This window comes from Colossoma macropomum, unplaced genomic scaffold (assembly GCF_904425465.1).
Source record: "Colossoma macropomum unplaced genomic scaffold, Colossoma_macropomum, whole genome shotgun sequence".
Taxonomy (NCBI): domain Eukaryota; kingdom Metazoa; phylum Chordata; class Actinopteri; order Characiformes; family Serrasalmidae; genus Colossoma; species Colossoma macropomum.
The window spans coordinates 1642343-1668627 of record NW_023494800.1 but is presented as its reverse complement, the minus strand read 5'-3'; the positions used below and the strand labels follow the sequence as shown (position 1 = coordinate 1668627).

Below are 26285 nucleotides of genomic sequence, written 5' to 3'. Positions count from 1 at the left end.
TGCAATTTGAATTGACGAGCTCTTAATTACAGCATAAACATAAATGTCTTTCATCCATTTTTTCTTTTTCTTCTTTCTCCCAAAATTAGACATTTTGGCTTATTAGAGTCTCATTTCTGATATAAACAAAACCTCACACGGCCTTTCGACTGACCGGCTACACCGACCTGCTGGGACAGTTTATTACAGTAGCTGGTTTCTGTCTGACTAAAGGAAACTTAAACTAATGGTACCTAAAACTGACCTCTGCACTGGACAGAATATTTAGCACTGACCTTTATACTTAATCTGCAATGCCTTTTTGAATTAGAGAAAAAAAAAAATTGTCCTAGAACAAGAAATAAATATCATAAAAAAATTACTAATACAAATAAATGTCCTAAAAATGTCATAGAAAGCATTAAATTCAACTTTATGATAATGTAGACAAACTATGAGTATAAACTGTTTGTGTTCCTTGAAAATTGTTGCTTCTTTTCATGTTTTGCCAGATAGAACCTTTAACTCCAAGCAGAAAGTGAGTTCTTAGGATTAGAAGGTTTTATCTGCACTGACCTGTTTCAAAAAACTCTTTTATAAATATGATAGGATTTTGTTACTGTACATTTACAATACAGAGCGTCTGTCATTTTCATATATAAAGAGACGTGTTCCACATGTCAGTATTGCTATTTAGAATGCAAAATCTTAAAACTTGTAGACAATTCCTTCTCCCAAGTGTTGGTATTTGGAAGCTTATGGGATAAATTAGCTAGTAAGCTACTGTAAATGGAAGAATATTTCCCCTTTGAATTAACAGACAATCCATTAAAGCAGGGTTTCTCAACCTGTGGGCCACGGACCACTATGAAGCACCCTCTAGTGGTCCGCGGGAGGCAGTGATTCGCTCAGAGGGAGGCAGTAATTCGTAGTGGGCTGGTAACGTCACTGTAAGTCATAAAAACACAAGTGGGAAAAATATTAACTTAATAATTAAAAATCTATCAATGTTTTCACCAATTTTTTATTATAACCAATATAATTATTAATAGAGACGTACAAATAAAAACGTCGCAGTGTTGGGCTAATTAAACATCATCAGTCTGAGACAATGTTTGCGATACAGACAGCGAACCAGAGATGGTGAGGTTTCTCAGGGCGCTTTGTTTGGTGAGGACCACACCTTTTTCTTTAGTTCGCTCTGTTTGACACGTGTGAACACTCCACCTGTATTCAGGTCTGCAGCAAACAGCTGAACCTGTCCGGCAGAAACCCACAGGTCTCGATCTGCTTCCAACCAAACCCTGTTCAGTTCACTGCTGATGGAAACGCGCTCTGTGATCAAATGAGGGAGGCATCAGTAGAGCTGGCTGTCCTTCTCTTCTAGAGGCACGACGGCGCCGTACAGTCAGCATAAAGACCGTTATAACGACTGACTCTTTACAGACTTTCAGCACAAGCTGCTGTTAAAAACAACAGACATAAAATCATAGTGAAGAGATGCATTTGATCGTAGTGGAGCATCTTTTGGCCGACCTGAGTGGTTAAACTCAAACTGATTGACCAATGACAAAGAAACAGACATCAAGTAAGATTCATCATTAATGTTAATTGTGATGACGCTAATCCAAAAGCTCGGTGAGTGGAGTGAGGTTTCACATAGATCACAAAAACCCTCGAAAGTAAAGAAACATCTCCAGACCAAACAGTTACTCTTTTGGGAAGCCAGTGGAACATTTTCAGTGAAAACATGCTGAACTGCAGCTCCAAATCACATCTACCTCATACACATTTTCCCCAAACCCATAAGTAACTTCTAGTCTTCATAACTTCAGAACGGTTTAAGCTACAGACATGATATCAGGCCATTCAGCAGACCCGCCCCTAACTTGTTAGAGTGACGTCACTGAGCTGTGACATCAGCATCAGTGAGTAATTCGGCTCGGAAAATCACCTAAAATCCTGATATTGTTGCTCTGCTGTTTGGCCTTCATATTCCAACAAAGGGTTAAAACAGCGACATGATTCACACATCAGATCATCATCAGACTCTGCCTCACCATCCAGAGTGATTTCATCCACCTGTGACCGTCCATCAGCCAGAGATCAGCTCCAAAATCACCCAAACCCACTCACTACTGTTATACTACATCTCTGCTTTTAGCCTTCATGTTATAAACAAAGGGTTAAAAATAGCGACATGATTCACACCAGAGGAATCTGACATCACTAGCCAGAGTGAGAGAAACCAGCTCTAGCATCCCATAATACACAACATCACACAATACAAATATACCAGAAATACAACACAAACACACAGCCAGATCACCGTAAAACCTGCTATTAACTCTCTGCTTTAGCCTTCATTTGGCAACAAAAGGGTTACCACCTTTTATTTTTTACATACCTGCAAACCTACGGATGACTAGACTGGCCGATCTGATCTTTTTCAGGTCCTAATTTTCAGGTTTTCAGTGTCGGCATTTAAGAAAAGAAAAATAAAGTTGTTTTTTTAGTTGTCCCGTGGGCCGCTATGCTTTGCAGATACACACAGGTGGGTCTTAGGGTGGAAAAGGTTGAGAACCCCTGCATTAAAGGATGTTTGTTGATCTTAAGGTTCCATGGAAGGCCTTATAGAACGTGTTTCTGACTGAACCACATTCAGAGCTGCGTCTGTTCTCTCTGTAAACACAGCCCAAAGCATCATATTCTGTGTTGTGCTTTTGTAGCTTCTGCTCAGCGTATGATTTTTGTTTTTCATTAGTAATGATGCGAACGAGTATCTCACTCTCCCGAATTAGCTCCGCCTCTAGCTCGTATAAATGGCGCGACACGAGATTTTGCATTTCAAAGTGTCATTTTAATGCCGAACTTGGGAATCATTATCAGCATTCTTTCACAAACGCTTGACATTTAGCAGAGGAGGAGATGAAAGCGGAACAGGAGAGAATGCAGCCAAACAGCTTAAGGAAGCGAGAACCTGCTGTTTTGATGATTTGCTCTAAAACCTTTACAGTTTATTTTGGCTCATGAGAGAGTGGAACCGGCTCCAAATCCTAATACTACAAAGACTGAGTTCCTGGCGTCCTCTGCTTTTCCAAACCTGTTCGGTCTCTGAGGAGCGATCCTTATATCTTCATTTAATGAGAACAACAAAACGCATCTCGAAAGATCAGGCGCAGATTTCTGAGAATCCCTCTGGGTCGAAGAAGACTTTTATTCTCAATGGATGCTCATAAATATGGAATTTTCGGTCAAAAAGGCGCTCCGCCTTTCTTCATTTTTGCAGAGAGACTTTTTTTTGTCAAGACTAGAGCTGGGCAGTATGACAATATCTATAATTATGGTAATATAACATCACAATATGTCACAAAATGCTTTTCTGAGCACATTGTGGACGTCACCAGAACTCACTTTCCAACTGTGTGGTTGATTAAAGTGAGCATAATTAGTCCTGTTTCATTGGATTTAGTGCAGCACAGTGTTTGAAATGTTGAATAGTAACTGAATTCATAGTACTTTGAATTCGCACTACTTTGCCTGTTCCTACTAATCAGATGTGGTGTATAACGTTATGACCACCTCCTTGTTTCCTTGTCAGTGTTACTGCAGTGCTGAGAATGATCCACCACCCAAATAGTACCTGCTCTGTGAGGGTCCATGGGGGTCCTGACCACTGAAGAACAGGGTAAAAGGGGGCTAACAAAGTATCAGAGAAACAGATGGACTACAGTCTGTAACTGTAGAACTACAAAGTGCACCTATATAGTAAGTGGAGCTGATAAAATGGACAATGAGCGCAGAAACAAGGAGGTGGTCATAATGTTATGCCTGATCGGTGTATATATCGAGATACATTGTGTTTAAAAAAAAGTCCTGTAGTACTGTGATATTACATTTCATCATATCATCCACTTTTAATGAAGACTTAAGTGTGCAGTTCTAATAGTAAAAGCTCTGTCATTTTGAGAGCCGTGCTGAAACAATGATTAATCGTTTACTTTTCACTGATTAACTGTTGAGCATCAAACATATAAATGTGTGTCTAGTGCACTCGATTGAAAATTTTATTTGATTCCCAAAATAAAGTTGATATCTGAACAATGAAATGAAATCTGCCTCTTTTTTAAAAACATACACTCTCCAAGCTGGGACTGACTTCTTTGGCACTGTTATAACATGTTATACTGTCAGTGCCAAAGAAGTCAGTCCCAGCTTGGAGAGCGCAAAGACAAATGCCAAGCTAACGGTGGTGTACATTACCTTTCCCACATTGGGTAAAACACTGATGGCAGCTCTAGTTTAAACTCTGACATTTGAAGCCTGTAATGTGCTTTACTGTGAATGTTTTAGTGTTTCAGTAAATCCTTCAGTAAATACTTCAGCTTGAAGCCTCACTCTGAACACTGGAGGAGGCTTTAGTACAGTACGCTTCACTTTACTTAGAGCGGACAAATACGACTTATGAGCTCTTATCATTTGTTATGATAAGTACTTATAATGTATTATGTTAACAATTCATAATGCATAATAAGCATGACTATAACGTGTAATGCATTTTAATAAATATTTATAGCCATGTTTATAATGCCTTATGGATGCATTAGAACATGTTATGAATGTGTTTATAGAGGCTTACAAAGGTGACATTCATAGAAAGTGTTACCGCCCATATTATGTTGGTCCAGCTAAATGTGGTGGGCCAGTCAAACCCCTGATATTGAGTATCAGGTTAGCAAAACCCAGCCTGACTTATCTGGAATGAAAAGCGACAGAATAACAGTGCAGATAAAGAGAGAAAGGAAGAGCAGCTCTACTCAAAAAGCAGTATAAGTAAACACAAACGCTGGCCGTCGGCCCGCGGGCTGCGTGGCCCCACTCGTTAGCCCTTGGTTTCACTTTCACCCTTTCATTTGTATTCCACGTCTCGGCCGTGAATCATCCGCAGCCCAGAGCGGTGAGAGAGCGCGACCTTCCCCATAACCACACCCAGACTGGCAGGTTGTTAATGTCAGGAAGCTTTAGCCGGCCTGCCTTGACCACTCACATCGCCTGTAATCATGTTCGACCTTTGTTCCTGCTGCTAGACAAGCCTGCTGTAATCACCATCTCACCTACTGGACCAATCCAGCTACGGTCATCACACCAGGACAGCAGCAGGACACACGGTGTGTCTACATCAGGAACAGCCACAACCTCGGCCACATCTGCCAGTCAAAGGGCTTTTAGCATTGAATTATATTGTCTTTGGCTACAGCGCGGTGCAGAAGTCAGAGACCGCCCTTCATTTATATCATAATAATAATCATAATAATGTATATTTACAAACATTATTATGATTATACATTATAAAATGCAGCTCAAAGTGCCACAATTCCAAAATAAAAACAACAGAGGAAGAAGAGAAAAAAAGATAATCAAAACTAAAATAAGTGAATAATAAATAGGAGAAAAATGATATATTAATAATTACAATTAAAACCGTAAGCTATGGGCTCCCGAGCGTCTAACCGTCTAACGCTGCCTTTACACTACTCCACGCACTGCAACATATCCCATTCTTTTTCAATGGAAAGCGTCAGTTCTGCCAGACGTGGCCGCACAGTGCATGATGGGTCCGGCGCGGCGAGTCTGGGGGATGCGGTGCGGCAAAAAGCCGAGCTGAACTTTGTGCAGATTAATCCAGCCAACGTGATGCGTCTATCCAATCAGAAGATAGCTGGTGTTTGCATGATAAGTGTTCACAACACAATGTATGAAACATTCGTTCTGTATTCAAATGATCTGGTGGAGCACAGAGGAAAAGCTCCAAACCATTTCAAACCTAGACATTTTTAAATATATATATATATATATATATTTATGTCGCTGTTGTCGGAGGAAAAACTCGTATCTCCAAAATGGTAACTTTACAGGAGAAGGAAAAAACATACTTTATTCTCAATGTAAGTCAATGGAACCAGAATTTTTTCAAGTAATTTTGTTTCGTTTCTTTTGGTCCGTTCATCATGACATTTACATACAATGTAAAGGACAACAAGCATTTTCAAATTATGTCAAAAACTGAAAAACAACAAAAATGGAGATTTGTAATTAATAACATACTAAATTTGTTTTTTGATTATTAGAAAATCAGCACATATATTAATTAAAATTTGACTCAGCAGGATGTGATTTAATTGGATGATGCAGGGAACGTCTTTGTTAACGCCCACATGCGGCCAGCTGAAGAGGGGGAGTGCGTTCACGTTTGTCGACGCTGGAATGGTGTAAATGCAGCGTAAGTTTTGGCCCTGTCATCAGGAGATCATGAGCTCGATCCCTGGTGATGCTACATCCACAGTTGTCCTCGCTCTCTTTGGGTGGGCAGGATGCCCCCTGTCTCCCCATCACTCAGTGCGATGCTAGCCACCACAGGCGTCTGTTAGCTGACGTAACAGATCTGGTGATTAGTGTTCTCCTCCGAGCGCGTTCAGCTGTCCAATGACGTTGCATTAGCAGCAGTTTAAAAAGATGTGCTGATGCTTCACAGGTCTCAGAGGAAGCCTGTGCTAGCATTCACCCTCCCAGTGGGGGAGTCCTAACTAGCGGGTGGAATAGAAGACGACTAAATCAGGGAGAAAAATTGAGGAAAAAAAAAACAAGATAAAAGTATAAATAAAAATACAATAAAAGTGCAGCTGACAAGAAAGTAAAACTCATATAATGTTCCAGTGAAAACAAATGAAACAGTAAAAAACAGTTAAATATGTTTTTAACTGTTTTTTAAAAACACTGATTATTGGTAACGTATTGGTAATGTGTTCGAGATCTTTGGTGCATAAAAACAGAACCTCTCTGCTCTTTTTAAGTTTTATATATGGAATATGGAGAAGCAGTAAGAGATGATCTTAAAGCTCAATCGGGAAAATCATCTATCAGAAACGTATGAAGGTGCTTTATCAATAAGAGATTTAAAACCCAGCAGTAAAGTTTTATATTCCATTCTGAAGGAAACAGGCAGCCAGCGCAGCGAAGCTAAAACTGCTCTAACATTATTCTGGTTTCTAGTCTGTGTTAATATTTTGCTGTTGCATTTTGCACAAGTTGTAGTTTGTTTGGTTCTTGTAGGAAGTCCTGATGAACAAAGCGTAACATTCAATTGTTCACTGTCAGTAAAACAGAAGCCTCAACAACTAAATCTAACATATTTTTTCAGTGTTCAGTGAGTCACTCTTTCCCTTCATTCCAGCTTCCATTATTTTCAGGAGACTCACTTTCACTTCCTCAAAGAATCTGCAGACACACCTCCAAAGTTCAGTCTTAGAAGCTGGTTGATGATTTTCTGAAGTAATCAAACACATTCAGTGGTGTTGAGGTCTGGACTCTGGGGTGGTCAGTCCATCGTTCAGCTTCTTTGTTTGATGTGTCCGTCTCCTTTTCTCAGTGAGGTTCTTCTTGATCAGCTACACATCCTTTCAGACCCACAGCGCTGAGTCGTCTTCTCACAGTGGAAGGATGGACAGAAACACCTGTGGATGTTTTCAGATCTGATCAGCTTGATTTTCTCCTCTCTCTCAGAGATGAGAGCTTTAAGTGCTGTTTATCTGATGGGGGCAGTTTTGGGGTCGACCAGCTCTTCCAGGTGGTTGTTAGGAGCCACATTTTCTCTGTATCGGTATTTAAAAGCAATGGAGAAGATTTATTCTGCAACTTACTTTGTACGCTATTTCTCATTGTCAGATATCATATCATAAACAATAAGCTTGTACCTGGTGCTGGTTAACCGAGTTACCATGGTAACAGACCCCAGTGATGGTAGAAACCACCAGATTTTTAAAATATGCATGCAAACCACAGCAAAACACTAGAAATACATAAACGTGAGCATGATTTTTAATAAGAACATTTTGTAAAAGTGGGCTGATGTGATGCCAATATTATCATTAATGTAGATGTAGATCAGACTGATCTGTTGAGCTGTGCTGAACGAGCCCAGCGCTGCAGTCAGATACGCCTAAACAAAGCCACCTGTATGTTATGGTGTACATTTTAAGATGGATTACTGATCAAATCAGGCCTCACCTTTCAACCAGATAAGGTTCATCTTATTTTGGATAAAATACAAGAAAAACAAGTTCTTTGGTAATGAAATGTACGCTTGGAAAGGTTAAAGGCAAAATGGCTTTGGAAAACAACACATCAAGCCAAGCGGCACAAAACTCTCAGACAGTTTGCATCACATTCGCTATTTTTTTCTTTATTATTAGACTGATTACAGTTTCGTGGCCAAATTGAAGATGGCAGTTTACTACATCCAAGCTTTTACTGAATTTTGCTTTTGTCATGTTTATTTCACAGAGCTTAAGATTTCACTCCCCACTGTAACTGTGTTGCTCTTGCGTCCACTTCAGATTTAGGAACCGTCTCAAAATTATGTTTTGCATGTAAATTAACACTTGTGGACATAAAAAAAAAGCAAAGGTGAAGCCCCCCTCAAACCACACCACAAACCATGAGCAATGCATAAAAATGCTACAGTAATATGCAAAAGTTTGAACACCCCAGGTCAAATTACACGTCACATTTTTTTATTTTCTAGGTGAAAATAACCCGAGCTCTACAGTGAACTTAAATTTGGCATTTCTCTGGAAAAATCTGTGCACAATGTCTCTGAGTTTGCTGAGTTTAACATATTAGAAAAATAAATAAAACATAAAATATTAAATGTGCAGTAACTTTTGCATAGGCCTCATTCTACGTTTTTTTTTCCTCAAATATGTTAACCTCAGCAAATAAACAGAACTGTGCATTAAAATGTGCACAAGTGTGTCTTTGTAGAGGATGTGTTAAAGGGGAACTCCACTGATATTTCAAAAATTCTAGATGGTTAAATGGCTGGCATGTAATCAGAGTTATTCAGAGTGGTTTGGTGTGAAACGCTCTGTTCTAGATAAACTTACCGAGTCAGAACTGTTCACAGTGGTGGTGATAGGAACCAGACGTCCACCTCTAAAAGCTCCCTCACAGAAAGTTCCTACATAAAATGGTTATGAATTCACTGCCTGATGACTGAGACACTGTTTTATGATAGTTTAGAGAACTTAAACTCCATTCATGGTGGAGGGATACATGCAGGGCGCTGTGAGGCAAAATAGTCCCCAAAGAAAACTTATTATTTCAGATTTTCCACTATTTTCCATCATCAACATTCATATAAACTCAGAAGACTCGTGTAGGTTCACTGGTGGTTCTGGATAGTAAATAAAATGTCTATATCTGTGTTGTAGTCATGGCGACCCCTGGTTCCTATCAGCACCACTGTAAAGACATCTGAACCATTTCACACCAAACCACTCTGAATCACTCTGATTACACCTCCAGGACTGAATTATTCAGAAATGTTTAAAAATGGGTGGTTTCCCTTTTGCACACGACTGTGTAGTCTCACTATTTCTGATCCGAAGACGGTTTTGAGGCTCTGATATGTAAGAGACTGTGCTATATACAGTCAGACAGACCCGAGGATGTGTAACAGTCAGTCTTATAGACGCTTCACTTCAGCATGTCATTCACTGTACAGATTTCTGAAGGCAGCTCCAAGAGACGTGTGAACCAGAGCACGATGACAGCTCGGTTTCTCCACGCGGCATGTCTGAAACCATGTTGCTGCAGTTTAAACTGTTACAGTCACTGCATCTCCTGCGATTCATGCAGAGATTAAGACGTACCGGAGCAAACCTGCTGATTTACAGTGATAAACAAGGAGACTGGCTGATATTCATGATAAGTCCCGCCCTCAGTGTGGGCAGAATGTGCAAATTAGCAACAGAGCAAATGAAATGGGCCATGTTTTACAAAATTCCTCCATAATTCAGTGTGTGAGATGTAATCAGAGTGATTCAGAGTGGTTTGGTGTGAAATGGTTCAGATGTCTTTACAGCGGTGGTGATAGGAACCAGGGGTCGCCATGACTACAACACAAATATAGACATTTTATTTACTATCCAGAACCACCAGTGAACCTACACGAGTCTTCTGAGTCTATATGGAATGTTGATGATGGAAAATAGTGGAAAATCTGAAATAATAAGTTTTCTTTGGGGACTATTTTGCCTCCCTGCATGTATCCCTCCACCATGAATGGAGTTTAAGTTCTCTAAACTATCATAAAACAGTGTCTCAGTCATCAGGCAGTGAATTCATAACCATTTCATGTAGGAACTTTCTGTGAGGGAGCTTTTAGAGGTGGACGTCTGGTTCCTATCACCACCACTGTGAACAGTTCTGACTCTGTAAGTTTATCTAGAATGAAGCGTTCCACAGCGTTACATCTTAACTGTTTAATTATGCAGGAATTCTGAAAAATGAAGTCAATCAGGTAAGACATGTTGCAGTTAGCACCATGGGAACTTGGTGGGCTATGAGCTTCTGCTACTATTTAGCGCTACTAGCCTTGTAGTTCTAGTGTTAAAACTAATAGTACAGATGTAACTAAGACTTAGTGCTTTCTCATTGCCTGAGAAGCTGCAGGACTGACCTCAGGTCAGTTTAAAGGGTCTTTCCTCCTCCAACACTTTGCCGTCCTCCTGCCATAAAGCTTTCCGACAGTGAGACATGATTGGAGACGTACAGGAAAACAAAAGGAGAGAGAAACATCAAAGCAGAGCCGGACCATCAGCCTCCAAGCTGACCAGACCCCACTCTCAGTGACCCTCCTGACGAGGCAAAGAAGGAAGCAGGACTTAGCGATGGCATGAGGATTTGGTGCTGAGATGTACTGGGTCTAAAAACAGGGTCGAATCCGAGACTACAGAGATCAAACATTCATCTGATCAAATTATTGAATATCTATTGAATTATTCAGTATCTAGTATAAATTATTCAATAACACAAATTATTCAGTATCCACTATGAATTTCATCAGTATCTACTATGAATTATTCAGTCACCACTACAAATTATCCAATATCTGCTATACATAATGCAGTATCTACTACGAATTACTTAATATCTGCTATAACCACTGTAAATGATTCAGTATTTACAAAGAATAATTAATGGACTACTATAAAATATTCAGTACCTGCTATGAATTATTCAGTATCTGCTATGATTTATTCAGTATCTGCTATGAATTACTCAGTACCTGCTATGAATTATTCAGTATCTGTTATGATTTATTCAGTATCTACTATGAATTATTCAGTATCTACTATGAATTATTCAGTAACTACTATGAATGACTCAGTATCTACACTCTTAAAATAAAGGAGTCACAAAGGATTATTCAAGCGAAGCCACAGGAGAAAGAATGTTGGTTCCCTGCAAAAAGGGACTCTGTGAATGTGAAGAACTTCTAAAGGTTCAAACAACCTTCATAACGTGATCATCTACATAAAAGAGTTTGTACTAATGTTCTTCACACTCATACATCTCATTTACAAATACGGTTCTCCCAAGATCCATCCATGGAGGGTGGACAGTTCTTTGGGGATGTAGAAGTGGTTCTTTTAGGCATCATGCAAAGACCTAAAGGCGCCTTTATTTTTAAGAACGTACTGAGAATTACGCAGTAGCTACTATGAATGATTCAGTAACCACTGTAAATTATTCAGAATCTACAAAGAATAATTAATGGTCTACTATGAAACATTCAGTATCTACTATTAATTATTTCAGAACTACTAAGAATTATTCAGTAACTACTATAGTATTCAATGCCTACTATGGATTATTCAGTATCTACTATGAATTATTCAGTTAATACTATGAATTATTCAGTATCTACGATGAATTATTCGGTATCTACTATAAATTATTCAATTAATACTATGAATTATTCAGTATCTACTGTGAATTATTCAGTATCTACTGTTAATCATTCAGTATCTATTGTGAATTATTCAGTATCTACGATGAATTATTCGGTATCTACTATAAATTATTCAATTAATACTATGAATTATTCAGTATCTACTGTGAATTATTCAGTATCTACTGTTAATCATTCAGTATCTATTGTGAATCATTCAGTATCTACTGTGAAAGTACTGAAACTCTGAAATTAGTTCTGCAGTTCTGAGAGACGAAGTGAAGACCCTTACAGTCTGAGGGGTTAATCTTATTTGTGTATTTGCCTGTTTTCCTGTAAAATGGGCCTTTATTAGGCGATTAAGCCTGAGCATTCAGACTCTCGAGCTCGGCCAGCTCCTTTTTTCTCCCCATTATGCAGACTGCTGCGATCCTTTGCTTCCAACGCCACGGCCGAATATCCGGTTAGCCACTGGAGGCCACATGACATCAGGCTTCAGTTGATGTTGAGCTGGACGCTCGGCTCGTTTCAGCTCGTTACCCAGCGCAAAAGAAATGTTTAATCCACATGACTGCATACAAGAGACAGAGCCAGAGAAAATCTGAGCTCACAGAGCCTTCGGAGCAGTGATGTGTGTATTTACACTCTCGTGGCCTTTCAATGAGATCGTTTAAATACACACACACACACACACAGCCCAGCTCTGTGACTCATCAGCATCTCACAACAAAGTTTACTGTCATTTCTGCTCATCAGAAGATCCATATATGAACTAAAGATCAAGGCCGTGAACGACGACGTTCACGATTTACTCAACTAAAAATAATCAGTGGTTAAAGTTTACCTTCCCAATAAAGCAGCAATGATAAGCTGGCAATTTGCATGATGATAATTCTCCCACAGTCAGAAACAGAACCTGATGGACACTCCCATTTATGCACTTCTGACCACATGGAGTTTTATACAGGGTTGGCTGCCCTAACGGTACTAAGTTCTATCGCAAAGTGATGCACCGGAATGAAAATTCTTGGCTGCAACCAAAACCAAAATCTAGGACTCACTGGGCTGAAAAGAAAAGCTGCCAATAAATAAAACCAGTCTGCACAGAGTCAACATACTCAAATTTGACATTCAAGACAATCAATTTCATTATTTTCAGTTATTCTTTGCACGTTGGCTGCCATTTCTGAAATATTTCATTGTTTCTGTTTCATCCCACTGTTTAATTGTCTTTTCGGGCTCACCAATATATCAGCTGGCTGATAATGTCGGCAATATTCACAATATGTGGTTTTATCAGTATCAAATATAAAAATATAGCCAATAACACACTGGTAATTAGTAGCATTAGTAGTAAAAATTCTTGGCCAGAATAAAATTCCACTCAACCAAAATGAAATTCAGGACACACTGGGCCGAACACATACAATTTGAGCCTTTTTGTCTTTGCTGTTCATGCTTTTAATGAAATCTTAAAAAATTACTGAAGTAAATTATTATTGGCAAATTCGCTCCTTCCACCAGGATAAAACTCCCAAAAAAAGCTTCCAGTAAAACAAAAACAGTTAAACTAACATACTTTAAAACTTTGCGGACAAGCTTGTAAGCTTTTTCCTAAACCGAATTTCAGCACACATATAATTTTTAGTCAAATGTTTAGCCGTTTCCAGTAAACGGCCAAATAAACACATTCCACCCACTTAGATTTGGAAACAGTCACAGTCAGAGACAGAAACACGTCTAACCTGATCTAAAAATTAAGCAGCTTCACAGAAACTGTCGACCTTAAAGGCCTCTTTTGTACTGTAGAGCCAAATGGCCTCAGCAGGACGCAGCTAATAAAACTGCTTGGCCAGGTCAGACTGGTTAAGCTGGTAGATCAACTAAGCTGGCTGAGCACCATAGGATATATTTGATTTGTTGGTTTAGCTGGCCAACTGGAATGACCAGTATGACCAAGCTGGCTGACTAGCATGACCAAGCTGACTGACTAGCATGACCAAGCTGGCTGACCCGCATGACCAGCGTGACCAAGCAATTGACTAGCTCAGTGGCAGACCAGCTAAACCATCAAACTCAAGTGAAAACATACCATTTAATGGCCAACCAGTTAAGCTGATCTACCGGCTTAACCAGCTGATTGACCAGCAAAGGGTATATTATTGTCCAGTCCAGCTGGTTGTCCCACTTGTCAACCACCTTGATCAACAAAGACCAGCTTAAATCTGAACCAGCTACCAGCAAACGGCTCAACAACAACTACCAGCTACGGACACCACAGAACAGGCTGAGTCACTCGAACAGGCGCTCAGATACGAGTTTTAATGTTTTAAAATGTGTAATCTGAGTGGCACTTTGGGGAGCTTAGCATTAGCTACTACGCTACAGCTACAAGCAGCTCAGAACAGACTGGATTTAATTTTTTTTTGTCATCACAACATCAGTCATTCAACTTATCTACCTCAAAAATGACTCATTATATATACATAGTTTAGTGAGCCAGAATCAAGCCCATTCTGTACTGAGCAGAGCTGTGATCACAGAGCTACTGCTAACCAACTTCTTTCTCCTGGCTAGCAGCACTGCTTAATATGTAGCAACTGTTGTTAAACTGATGTTCTGACATTACTGAATGATAGACTGACAAAAGAGTGGTTTGGTGTGAAATGGTTCAGTTGTCTTTACAGTGGTGGTGACAGGAACCAGGGGTCGCCATGACTACAACACAAATATAGACATTTTATTTACTATCCAGAACCACCAGTGAACCTACACGAGTCTTCTGAGTTTATATGGAATGTTGATGATGGAAAATAGTGGAAAATCTGAAATAATAAGTTTTCTTTGGGGACTATTTTGCCTCACAGCGCCCTGCATGTATCCCTCCACCATGAATGGAGTTTAAGTTCTCTAAACTATCATAAAACAGTGTCTCAGTCATCAGGCAGTGAATTCATAACCATTTCATGTAGGAACTTTCTGTGAGGGAGCTTTTAGAGGTGGACGTCTGGTTCCTATCACCACCACTGTGAACAGTTCTGACTCTGTAAGTTTATCTAGAACAGAGCGTTTCACACCAAACCACTCTGAATGACTCTGTTTACATGCTGAAATTTTAGATAAACTGGTGTGGATACTCTCCAACTGTCATACTGAAATTGGCCTAATACTAATACAGCAGAAGGCTATATGCAACTAAGCATTCTGACCAACCATAGATCCAGATGGGTGCTTTGATTTGATTCATGTAATAGAGAAGAATCATTTTAGGTTAAAATATTGCAAGTCAATATGTAATATTGTTGTATTGATTCACTACTGCGTAATATGTAAACAATATGTAGCAACGTTTTTGCAACACTGGTATTTTATCAATATTGTGCAACATAATACTGAAGACCATGCAAAGCTGTACAACTGAAAGCCAAACTCACTGGTTTTTAATGCATTTATACATTAATATATCTCAAGTTTAATAGTGTGACACTGTGAGAATTTTTAATGCTGCTAGTGCTACAGAAACACAAACTGCAATTCAATAAAAGATGTATTTTCATATTCAAGAGAAGAAACATTTAGAAAAGTGAGGCCACTTGACTTCATAACCACACAAAACCTGGAACCGAGAATAACAGCTTGAAATTTTGAGCTGAAAGCAAAGCCAAATGATGTCTTCTGTTTCAGAAAAGCCACCTTTCAAAACCAAAACACCATCAGTTTGAAAGCTGGTGGGTTATTCTCAGAAATCATCAAGCGCAGCTCCAAAGCCCATGTGTTTATTCCCAGAAATCATCACACGCAGCTCCAAACCTCACAGGTTATTCTCAGGAATCATCACTAGGGGATGCTCTTGCATGCAGGAAAAAAAAATACACTTTGTTTTTCTCCAGCACTGTCTGACAGAGCAGCAACAGCACAAACCCCAGCCAGAAACAGCGTGCTGACGGGTTCTAGCTTCCAGCAATTCAGAATTTAGAACTAACGTGCATGTGAGATTTACTCGCTGGAGACATTTCACGTTTCTATGGAGACTTAGCGCCTTCCACTGAACCGACATGCCTGCAAAGCAGGAACGTTTCTGCCTTGAATATAGACTCATACACAAAATGAGCCTACATAATGTGGGCGAACAGATGTTGCTCACTTGGTAAAGGCCACTAGTGATGAATTTGGGACACGGCCTCCCTCCGTAGTACAGTAATGGGCGCAGGGGAAGTGGATAAATGGGATAATCACAGTGGATCATTGGAAGTGATTGTGCACTGGGCTACAGCAGGTCATGTGGACACACTGGACGCAGATAAATGATAATTGATTACTTACCATATTGACTTCTGATACCATGTCTATGCTGGCTATATCTATATTCATCCCCACTCCCACCGGAGGACCTACAAAAGCAACCAAAGGCATTAAAATAATGTCATTCTAGCACATTTCTAAACATGTGTGAGCACGTGAGAAGCAAGTGGACGCTGTGGGATGGGCAGTCCCTCCTCTACTCTTATTTAACTCAACATCAGACACATTATTAAGAGCTCGGATGGAGCTGGAGAGCGAACTGCACCCTTACTGCCATACAAACACATGCGTCTCCTATAGTTACCACCAATAATATACATATATCCAATAAATAAGCCTGAAAAATGACTGTAACACAGAGAGGCTTATGTATCATCCCCAATAACACACGCAGTTCCCACATTAACTACAGAAACTAGAAATATACCCACTAATAATGAATATGCCTACACTAATAACCCCAAAAAGTGCATTTACCTGCACAAATAAGCCAAAAATTCTTGTATCCTCCCCAATAAGACATGCCATGCCCACACTAACTCACAAAAACACATACATGTCTCCTAATAGAGGGGAAAAAACAGATATTTCTAAAAATAACCCACTATTAACCCCAAAAATACATGCATTTTGCACAGAAATGCATGCATTTCCTCAATTTACTCCAAAAAACACAGTAACAATGACAAAAGCACACATAGCTCCCCTATTAACACATGCATCCCCGGTGTTAACCCCCGTAGCACGTGCCTCTCCACCAAAACTACACGTATCTGCACCGGTAAGGTAATGCACCTCCTTCATTAACCCCTAAAGCACAACCATCCAGGCATTACTGCCAGCTCTGTACGTGCGTTTATCAGTATGGAGTAGGCTGCACGCGCCCACCCAAACGCAGAACACCCCCCCACACACACATACACACACATCCACACACACACGTATCGCTGCCTGAACGCATCCCAAACGCACAGAGCACGCGCCAGGATCTGCACGATCAATCCAGGCTCTAAGTTGTTCTAGCCCTCCCCGTTAGCCGCGTGCTGCATTAAACAGGTCACCAACCAGTTATTTTAAGCAAAGTGGCCCGTTTACCGTTTACCGAGCACCTGAACACACCAGGCTCAGCTCAGCCGCGCGCACATGGGCTGCTGTTTTGTCGTACGCTTCGACTAGCATGCCTCACAACATCGCCATGGATTTAAATAAACAAACAATAAATAAACAAACAAACATTTGGTTCTCGTTTACCTCCAAAATCTGGCCTGAGGCGAATGTCGTACCCCTTCAGCAGTCTGTCCACAGTTTCTTTAACCAGTGACATATTGCTCGGGTCGTTCACACTGGGAGGAAGACAGAGGAGGAAAGGAAGAAAGGGGGAAAAGAAGAAGAGACACGTTAACACCGTCACAGCGTTAGAGCCGAGAACCGAGGGGAGATGGGAAGTTGCACGATGCGTAAAAGCGCAAAAACACAAAAAGAGCGCACGGAGCCGATCCGCACTCACCTTTGCGCGCACACGGCCGCCACCAGCACGGGGAGAGTCCAGACCCGAGCCAGGCCAGGCTTCCTCATCCTAAACATCCTCATCGTCTCATATATACACGTGCAGATGTGGAATTTTTTGGAGGCTTTTTCTCTCTCTCTCTCTCTCTCTCTCTCAAGGCAGAAGAGCTCCAACTTCTTCTGGCCGGCGCCGTGACTCCACTGGTGGTGCGCATGCGCACGCTCCAGCACAACACGAAGGCGCCAAGCAGGAGGGGAGGGTGTGAAAAAAAGGGAAAACGTTTTAAAGGGGAAAAGTCCAAGAGGAGAGTGAGAGCGAGGCGCATGAAATGAAGCGCTCTGTTTGCGTGTCCGTGCGCAAACGCTGGCGCACACTTTACGCACGGGGTGTCAAAGCTGCGCAGAGCTTAAAGAGCGGGCTGTGCTGCTCGGGCAGAGATCAGATGGAGGCACCGAGTGATTCATTAGTCTTTTTCCCCCCGAGAAGAGCGCGAGAAGGGTGGGAGAGTTGTTTGTATTTTTGGTCTTTGCGCAAAACGTGATAGACCGGACGTTTGGTGACTTGGGGTCAATCGGCATGACCTACACTAAAGCTGGGTGACTCTACAGGGTCTTTACACCAACATACAAACTACTACGAGAGCACAGATCCTCTAGAGTGCGCATGTGTGCGAGGTTGCTTCCAAACGATGCTTGAGTTGATCCATTTCACTGATTCGGTTCGCGTGGCTCCTCACTCGGTTCACTGAAATGATTCGCTGGTTTTAATGCGATTAAAATTCAGGTTTATCTCATTAACGACTGCCTCATGTGTAAATATTCAGGATTCAAGGATACGTTTCAACCCACAGAGCCGTTTAGACATCCTCTACACTGAAAAAAACTGTGCTTTGAATTTACATGAATCAAATGATTCACTCGGTTGCACAAGAATAAAATGCAGTATAATTAGTTGTTTAGGACCCCCTGAGCCACAGAGACCTCCACAAGTATGTCGTTGTGTTTGTTTGTTGGTGTCAATAATGACATTGGCAAATAAATATCATTATTTTCATAATCATAATATCATAATATTAATTGTTATCGATTTTTTATTATTATTATTCTTTGCAAAACGGGTTATACACTGATCAGCCATAACATTCTGACCACCTCCTTGTTTCTACACTCATTGTCCATTTTATCAGCTCCACTTACTATATAGGTGCACTTTGTAGTTCTACAGTTACAGACTGTAGTCCATCTGTTTCTCTGATACTTTGTTAGCCCCCTTTTACCCTGTTCTTCAGTGGTCAGGACCCCCATGGACCCTCACAGAGCAGGTACTATTTGGGTGGTGGGTCTTTCTCAGCACTGCAGTAACACTGACGTGGTGGTGGTGTGTTAGTGTGTGTTGCGCTGGTCTGAGTGGAGTTTTGAAACACTGTGTCCACTCACTGTCCACTCTATTAGACACTCCTACCTTGTCGGTCCACCTTGTAGATGTAAAGTCAGAGACGATAGCTCTGACTATCTGCTGCTGCACAGTTTGTGTTGGTCATCCTCTAGTCCTTCATCAGTGGTCACAGGACGCTGCCCACAGGACGCTGTTGGCTGGATATTTTTGGTTGGTGGACTATTCTCAGTCCAGCAGCGACACTGAGGTGTTTAAAAACTCCAGCAGCACTGCTGTGTCTGATCCACTCAGACCAGCATTTGTGTTGTTTTATTTATCAAAAACAGTCATTATTCATTTTTACGTGCCCATTTTACAACCTCACTTTGTTCCTTAAAGTTAAACCAGCTGATTGCCTTACTCTTCCCTTAAGACTGATATATGTAAATGAGCTCTGTTCTGATTGGCTGCCCTGTATCTTCCTCATTCCTCATTCAAAATGCAGTCCAAGCTGAAACATTATAATATTGCCAAAATGGTAACTTTACAGAAAAAAAGGATAAACATTGTTAACTTTTAATGCAAGAGAATGTAAAATCATTTTATTTCAACTAAACTTGGTTTATGTTGATCCTTTCATCATACATTTTTCACACAATGTAAAGGGCAGTGCTGTGTTTAAATGATATAGAAAAATAAAATATGAAAAAAATACAGATACATTTTTGTTGTTTTGTTTTTGTTTGGACAGCAACAATATAATACACTTTCAGAAATAAAGGTACTAAACTGTCCCTGTCTCAGTGCCCCTCCTGTCACTGGGGTGGAACCCTCAAGGCTCCATCTCAGTACCTTTAGTCAGGGAACATAACTGAACCATAATCCACTGAAATGATATGTTCTAAGCTGTACTGACTCCACACACCCCGTCTCGTCTCCAGGCTTTTATTTTACTGTTCTGTTTAAAACATTCGGTTATGAAAAGGTACAAATACGAACTTTTCACCTGGAGAAACTTATTTAAGGTTCACAATCAGACCTTAAAACCACTGTTGGAGCTTTGAGGGAACATTTACACTGTTTGTACCTTGATGAACGAAACATGTACCTGAACAGAACCTTTATTTCTAACAGTGAACGTCAACACAAGTGAAGTAAACTGAAAAACAGCAGTTGCGTTGATATTTCGTCCAATGCTTCCACTATGAATGACACTGAGATTCTTCTGAGTTCTTCCCAGCAATGTGAGAGCACTCTATATGATCTTCCTTTTCAGACAAACACCAATAAACCAGATGCTGGGTTTGTGTTTCATAGCAAAGAGAGCCAGACAGTGTTACATCATTGTTTTGACTGATAGTTCAGCCAAAAACAGGCTAAATTACACAATTCCCCCTCTTCCCACCAAATGTAGTCAATCAGCAGAGGCAGGTTTGGTGTCTGAAATTTGCTTCTTTAGTTTTAGCACCAGCTATGAGGCTAACATAGCTAATAAGTGAGAATTTAGTCTGTATTTTTGTCTATTTTTGTGAATAACAGTATCAGAAACCACATAATCAGGTAGTGGAAAAGGGGACACATATTAAAAAAATAATTGAGTTGGAATAATCATATTTTTATACAAGCAACATAAACATCTCTGCTACAAACAAGCACTTGAACTTTGTTTCTACTAGAAGATCAGGCGTAATTCTCCAACCTCAGTTCTTCCCAGCATTGCGAGAGCACTTTATATGATCTTAGTGTTGAGAAACATGCTGTATTTCAGGATTCAGGACTGAAAATACAACCCAAAAACAACAGCTGAGTCTCAGGAAGGCACCAAGTACATAAATGCTGCTGCACTAAACATTAAAGTGACAGTTCTAACCAAACATCCACTCTGCAGTCCCTCTTCGTGATTTTACTCTTGCTTCAAATGTAGCCGATCAGCCAAGACATGCTTGCTTCCTTAGTTTTAGCTCTGGAGCTACGAGGCTAATGCAGCTAATACATACATACATACATACATACATACATCATCTAAACGGCTTATCCTTCTGGGTCGCGGTGGGGTGCTGGAGCCTATCCCAGCTGTCATTGGGCGGAAGGCAGGATACACCCTGGACAGGTCGCCAGTCCATCGCTAATGCAGTTAATAACCCTGCTCAAAAAACAGCACAGACCAGCAAGACGTTCAGCTGGTCTAAACTGGTCTGTGCTGGTCTAGTGCTGGTTTAGCAGGTCACCCCAGCATGGTCATGCTGGTTGACCAGCATACCAACACCCAAACACAACATATACTGGTCAATGCTGGCTTTTCTACCAGGGAGGTAATGGTTATACTCCACCAATCAGCATGGTGCTAACTGCCTGCCTAAATCATATAGCCTCGCCTCAAACTGTGTGGAGTTGTTCAGTATCTCTAATAGACTTGATTATGTGGTTTCTGACACTGTTGATGTGATTGTTTTTCCTCTGGTTTTATATTAAGCTTATTTTATTTAATAGTCTATTCAGATGGTCTAAACTTTATGTAGTAGTTATTTATTTACAGTGATGGTTAAAGCTTTGCAGCTAAGTAAGCATTCCTTAATAGATACATATTCATAATAGATTAACGTTAGCACCTTCTTACACGAAGCTGAAGTCAGCTTCTTATTTGCCAGCATCTTTTTCAAATTTTCCCGTTCCACCTTAAATGGTGCAGCTTCAGGCACCAGAAACTGCTGCACCATTTGAGGTGGAACGGGAAAACTTGCACATAAAGTTGGCGAATGGGAAGCCAACTTCAGCTTTGTCCTTCTTACTGTGTTTTGGGGGTTTATTTTATTTTTGTGTGTATTAATATTAGAAGTGATTCACACATTGATGGATCTGCTGATGTGTCTGATTGTGTTTCTCGCGCTAAACTTGGTTTTTAACGTCAGGTGCAGACTGAACACTTTCCTGCTGGTCCGGACGGCTAATTATCACGATCAGTTATTAAAGTAATAAAAGCTGCCGAGAGCAGATCCGAGCAGCCTGGATTAATCTGTGTCTGAGGATTATAACTAAACAGATTTGGTGAAAATCGGTTGAGTAATAATGAAGTTGTGGCTGATTTAATCCTGAGACTCTTCGTCTCTCAACACAAGTGAATCTGTTCACAAGCAGATCTTGACCTCTCCAAGATGGCGGACGCGCAGACGTATCGCCTCAGAGAGAGAACAACAGGCAACACGGCATCTAGGCATGTATATCTATGGTGATGCCTGAATTTTGGCCATACCAAAGTAAGGATAGCACCAGGCTAACTCCAGTGCTGAAACTACATGCTGACTGAATACATTTGGGGTAAGAGGAGGAAGAAAACAGTGTAAATTAGATTCATCATCAAACTGTCACTTTATTTGTGATTTGAATGCAATAAAAATGCAGATCATAATGAAGCAGCTTACTATTTTGTACTTCAACCGAAAAAGTATTGAAATAATAAGCATTTTGACTTTGTGCTCGTGCTTCGTTGCTCTAGCCTCGACTCTGTATGTGTTCGTCCTGCTACACCAGGATGCTGGGAAGCGGTGGAGAATAATCCAGTAAATGCATCAATAGAGAGCTAACTTCATTAAGCATTTGGAAATATGATTGTGATATGGCTTCACAGTCGCTGAAAACCCTCAAACTCTTCTACACTTTCCAGACAAACACCAATAAACCGGACGCTGGGCTTGTGTTTCATAGCAAAGAGAGCCAGACAGTGTTACGTCATTGTTTTGGATTGTTCTGGCAAGTTTAAAGTGATAGTTCAGCCAAAAAGAGGCTAAATTACACAATTCCCACCAAAAGTAGTCACACAGCAGAGGCAGGTTTGGTGTCTGAAGTTTGCTTCTTTAGTTTTAGCACCGGCACTATGAGGCTAACGTAGCTAAAGCTTCCATTTAGGAATTTTGTCTGTATTTTTGTCTATTTTTCTGAATAACCGTATCAGAAACCATGTAATCAGATCGTGGAGAGGGGGGCAAATATTAAAAAAAATATTTAATCTGGAATAATCATATTTTTATACAGGCAACATAAACATCTCTGCTACAAACGAGCACTTGAACTTTGTTTCTAGCTCCTACCGTTCAGTACAATTCCACCCAAAATGAGGAAGGTGCTGTGTTCCAGTTTAGCCCATGGGTGGGTTCACTGTAACAGACAGAGGGTCAGTTTAACACCTGCTAGAAAAGTCTGATCAATCAGTGCAAACAGAGTTAATCCAATATGATTATATGTTCTAGGAAACAAATATATTTTCTGACTGTACTGCATTATATATTATCGTCTATAAGACAGACAGACTGATCAACTGATACACACACATCAAATTATACACCGATCAGGCATAACATTCTGACCACCTCCTTGTTTCTACACTCATTGTCCATTTTATCAGCTCCACTTACTGTATAGGTGCACTTTGTAGTTCTACAGTTACAGACTGTAGTCCATCTGTTTCTCTGCATACTTTGTTAGCCCCCTTTTACCCTGTTCTTCAGTGGTCAGGACAACCATGGACCCTCACAGAGCAGGTACTATTTGGGTGGTGGGTCATTCTCAGTACTGCAGTAACACTGACGTGGTGGTGGTGTGTTAGTGTGTGTTGTGCTGGTCTGAGTGGATCAGACACAGCAGTTCTGCTGGAGTTTTTAAACACCTCAGTGTCACTGCTGGACTGAGAATAGTCCACCAACCAAAAATATCCAGCCAACAGCGTCCTGTGGGCAGCGTCCTGTGACCACTGATGAAGGACTAGAGGATGACCAACACAAACTGTGCAGCAGCAGATGAGCTATCGTCTCTGACTTTACATCTACAAGGTGGACTGAGAAGGTAGGAGTGTCTAATAGAGTGGACAGAGAGTGGACACAGTGTTTAAAAACTCTGGTCCACTCGTACCAGCACAACACAACACAACTGAGCTGTAACGCTGTGTAAGAACTAACCCTGCAGTGTTGGAGGCTGAACTTAAACCCAGCAGCACTTGCTGTGAGCTGGTCAGCTGCTTCTAAACGGTGCTGCATTGTAGGAAACAAGGTGGTGATTACAGTAATATAAGGTTGGATTTTGTGGTTTTACACAAACAGCTCAGTAAGCGAAAAAACTTGTGTTGAAAAAATTACTTGCATGCCCTGAAAACACTCAGATGTCTGTAAAACGCTGACCAATCGCTCTGAATTTTGGTGGGAGGCCGCGGCTAGGTAATGTGGTGATGTGGCCAGAAGCTCACGCTGATTGACCTTCTATAACAACATAAAAAGTCCATGTTAAATTGAGCCCCATGTTAATTTGTGATGCTAATTCCATTTCTTATTAGCCTCATAGCTCCATAGCTAAAACTAAAGAAGCCCAACATGCCCCGGCTGGTCAGTTAGGATTGGAGTAAAGGGGGGGGGGGCTGCTAAACTATCACCTTATATGTGCCCAGTTCTGGTTAACTGCACAGATATTCCGGACATCATGACTCACAGTGTGTCATAAAGCATCCGAAACCACTGAGGTAGAAAATACTGCAGTTTATTTAAGGTCTTGTCAACCGTCCTTATTATGGGTATTATGGGAAACTGGCCGTTCTGAAGGAAGGTGACAGAAGGTGAGCCACACCGGATTTACCAGTTAAAGTATTCAGTTTCTAAATCTGCTGACCAGGATTTAAAGTGACCCTTAGTTCAGAGCCTTTATTATTGATATTGGACACAAATGAAACCTTTATTAGCACTTTGTTAAAGGGATATTTTTTGGTTGTACTGGGAGGAGTTTCTGTCGTACTGGGATGGGTTTCTGTTGTACTGGGAGGAGCTTCGGTTGTACTGGCAGGTGTTTTGGTTGTACTGGGAAGGTTTCTGTTGTACAGGGAGGAGTTTTGGATGTACTGGGAGGGTTTGGGTTGTACTGGGAGGGGTTTGGTTGTACTGGGAGGTGTTTTGGTTGTACTGGGAAGGTTTCTGTTATACAGGGAGGAGTTTTGGATGTACTGGGAGGGTTTGGGTTGTACTGGGAGGGGTTTGGTTGTACTGTGAGGGGTTTCAGTTGTACTGTGAGGGGTTTCAGTTGTAGTTGTAGTGTGAGGGGTTTCAGTTGTAGTGGGAGGAGTTTTGGTTGTACTGGGAGGGGTTTCAGTTGTACTGGGAGGAGTATTGGTTGTACTAGGAGGAGGTTCGGTTGTACTGGGAGGAGTATTAGTTGTACTGGGAGGGGTTTCAGTTGTACTGGGAGGAGTATTGGTTGTACTGGGAGGAGGTTTGGTTGTACTGGGAGGAGTATTGGTTGTACTGGGAGGGGTTTCAGTTGTACTGGGAGGAGTATTGGTTGTACTGGGAGGAGTATTGGTTGTACTGGGAGGGGTTTCAGTTGTACTGGGAGGAGTATTGGTTGTACTAGGAGGAGGTTTGGTTGTACTGGGAGGAGTATTGGTTGTACTGGGAGGGGTTTCAGTTGTACTGGGAGGAGTATTGGTTGTACTGGGAGGGGTTTCAGTTGTACTGGGAGGAGTATTGGTTGTACTAGGAGGAGGTTTGGTTGTACTGGGAGGAGTATTGGTTGTACTGGGAGGGGTTTCAGTTGTACTGGGAGGAGTATTGGTTGTACTAGGAGGAGGTTCGGTTGTACTGGGAGGAGTATTAGTTGTACTGGGAGGGGTTTCAGTTGTACTGGGAGGAGTATTGGTTGTACTGGGAGGAGGTTTGGTTGTACTGGGAGGAGTATTGGTTGTACTGGGAGGGGTTTCAGTTGTACTGGGAGGAGTATTGGTTGTACTGGGAGGGGTTTCAGTTGTACTGGGAGGAGTATTGATTGTACTGGGAGGTGTTTTGGTTGTACTGGGAAGAGTTTCTGTTGTACTGGGAGGGGTTTTGGTTGTAGTGTGAAGGTTTGGTTGTACTGGGAGGAGTATTGGTTGTACTGGGAGGGGTTTCAGTTGTACTGGGAGGAGTATTGGTTGTACTGGGAGGGGTTTCAGTTGTACTGGGAGGAGTATTGGTTGTACTAGGAGGAGGTTTGGTTGTACTGGGAGGAGTATTGGTTGTACTGGGAGGGGTTTCAGTTGTACTGGGAGGAGTATTGGTTGTACCGGGAGGGGTTTCAGTTGTACTGGGAGGAGTATTGGTTGTACTAGGAGGGGTTTCAGTTGTACTGGGAGGAGTATTGGTTGTACCGGGAGGGGTTTCAGTTGTACTGGGAGGAGTATTGGTTGTACTGGGAGGGGTTTCAGTTGTACTGGGAGGAGTATTGGTTGTACTGGGAGGAGTATTGGTTGTACTGGGAGGGGTTTCAGTTGTACTGGGAGGAGTACTGGTTGTACTAGGAGGAGGTTTGGTTGTACTGGGA

At 41.2% G+C, this 26285-nt stretch overlaps 1 protein-coding gene across 2 annotated transcripts in view; it reads right to left on the bottom strand.

Annotated features, from left to right (window-relative positions):
- Positions 1 to 17773, bottom strand: part of LOC118820498 (gamma-aminobutyric acid receptor subunit beta-2) — a 158532-nt gene extending 140759 nt beyond the window's left edge. For both annotated transcript variants that reach the window (XM_036588859.1, XM_036588860.1), the window contains exons 1-3: positions 17583 to 17773; positions 17327 to 17418; positions 16097 to 16164 (exon numbers count right to left, since the gene is read on the bottom strand). In XM_036588859.1, coding sequence (XP_036444752.1) covers positions 16097 to 16164; positions 17327 to 17418; positions 17583 to 17665 — 243 coding nt within the window. In that variant the 5' untranslated portion in view covers positions 17666 to 17773. The remainder of the gene's footprint in view (positions 1 to 16096; positions 16165 to 17326; positions 17419 to 17582) is intronic.
- Positions 17774 to 26285: the final 8512 nt, after the last annotated feature.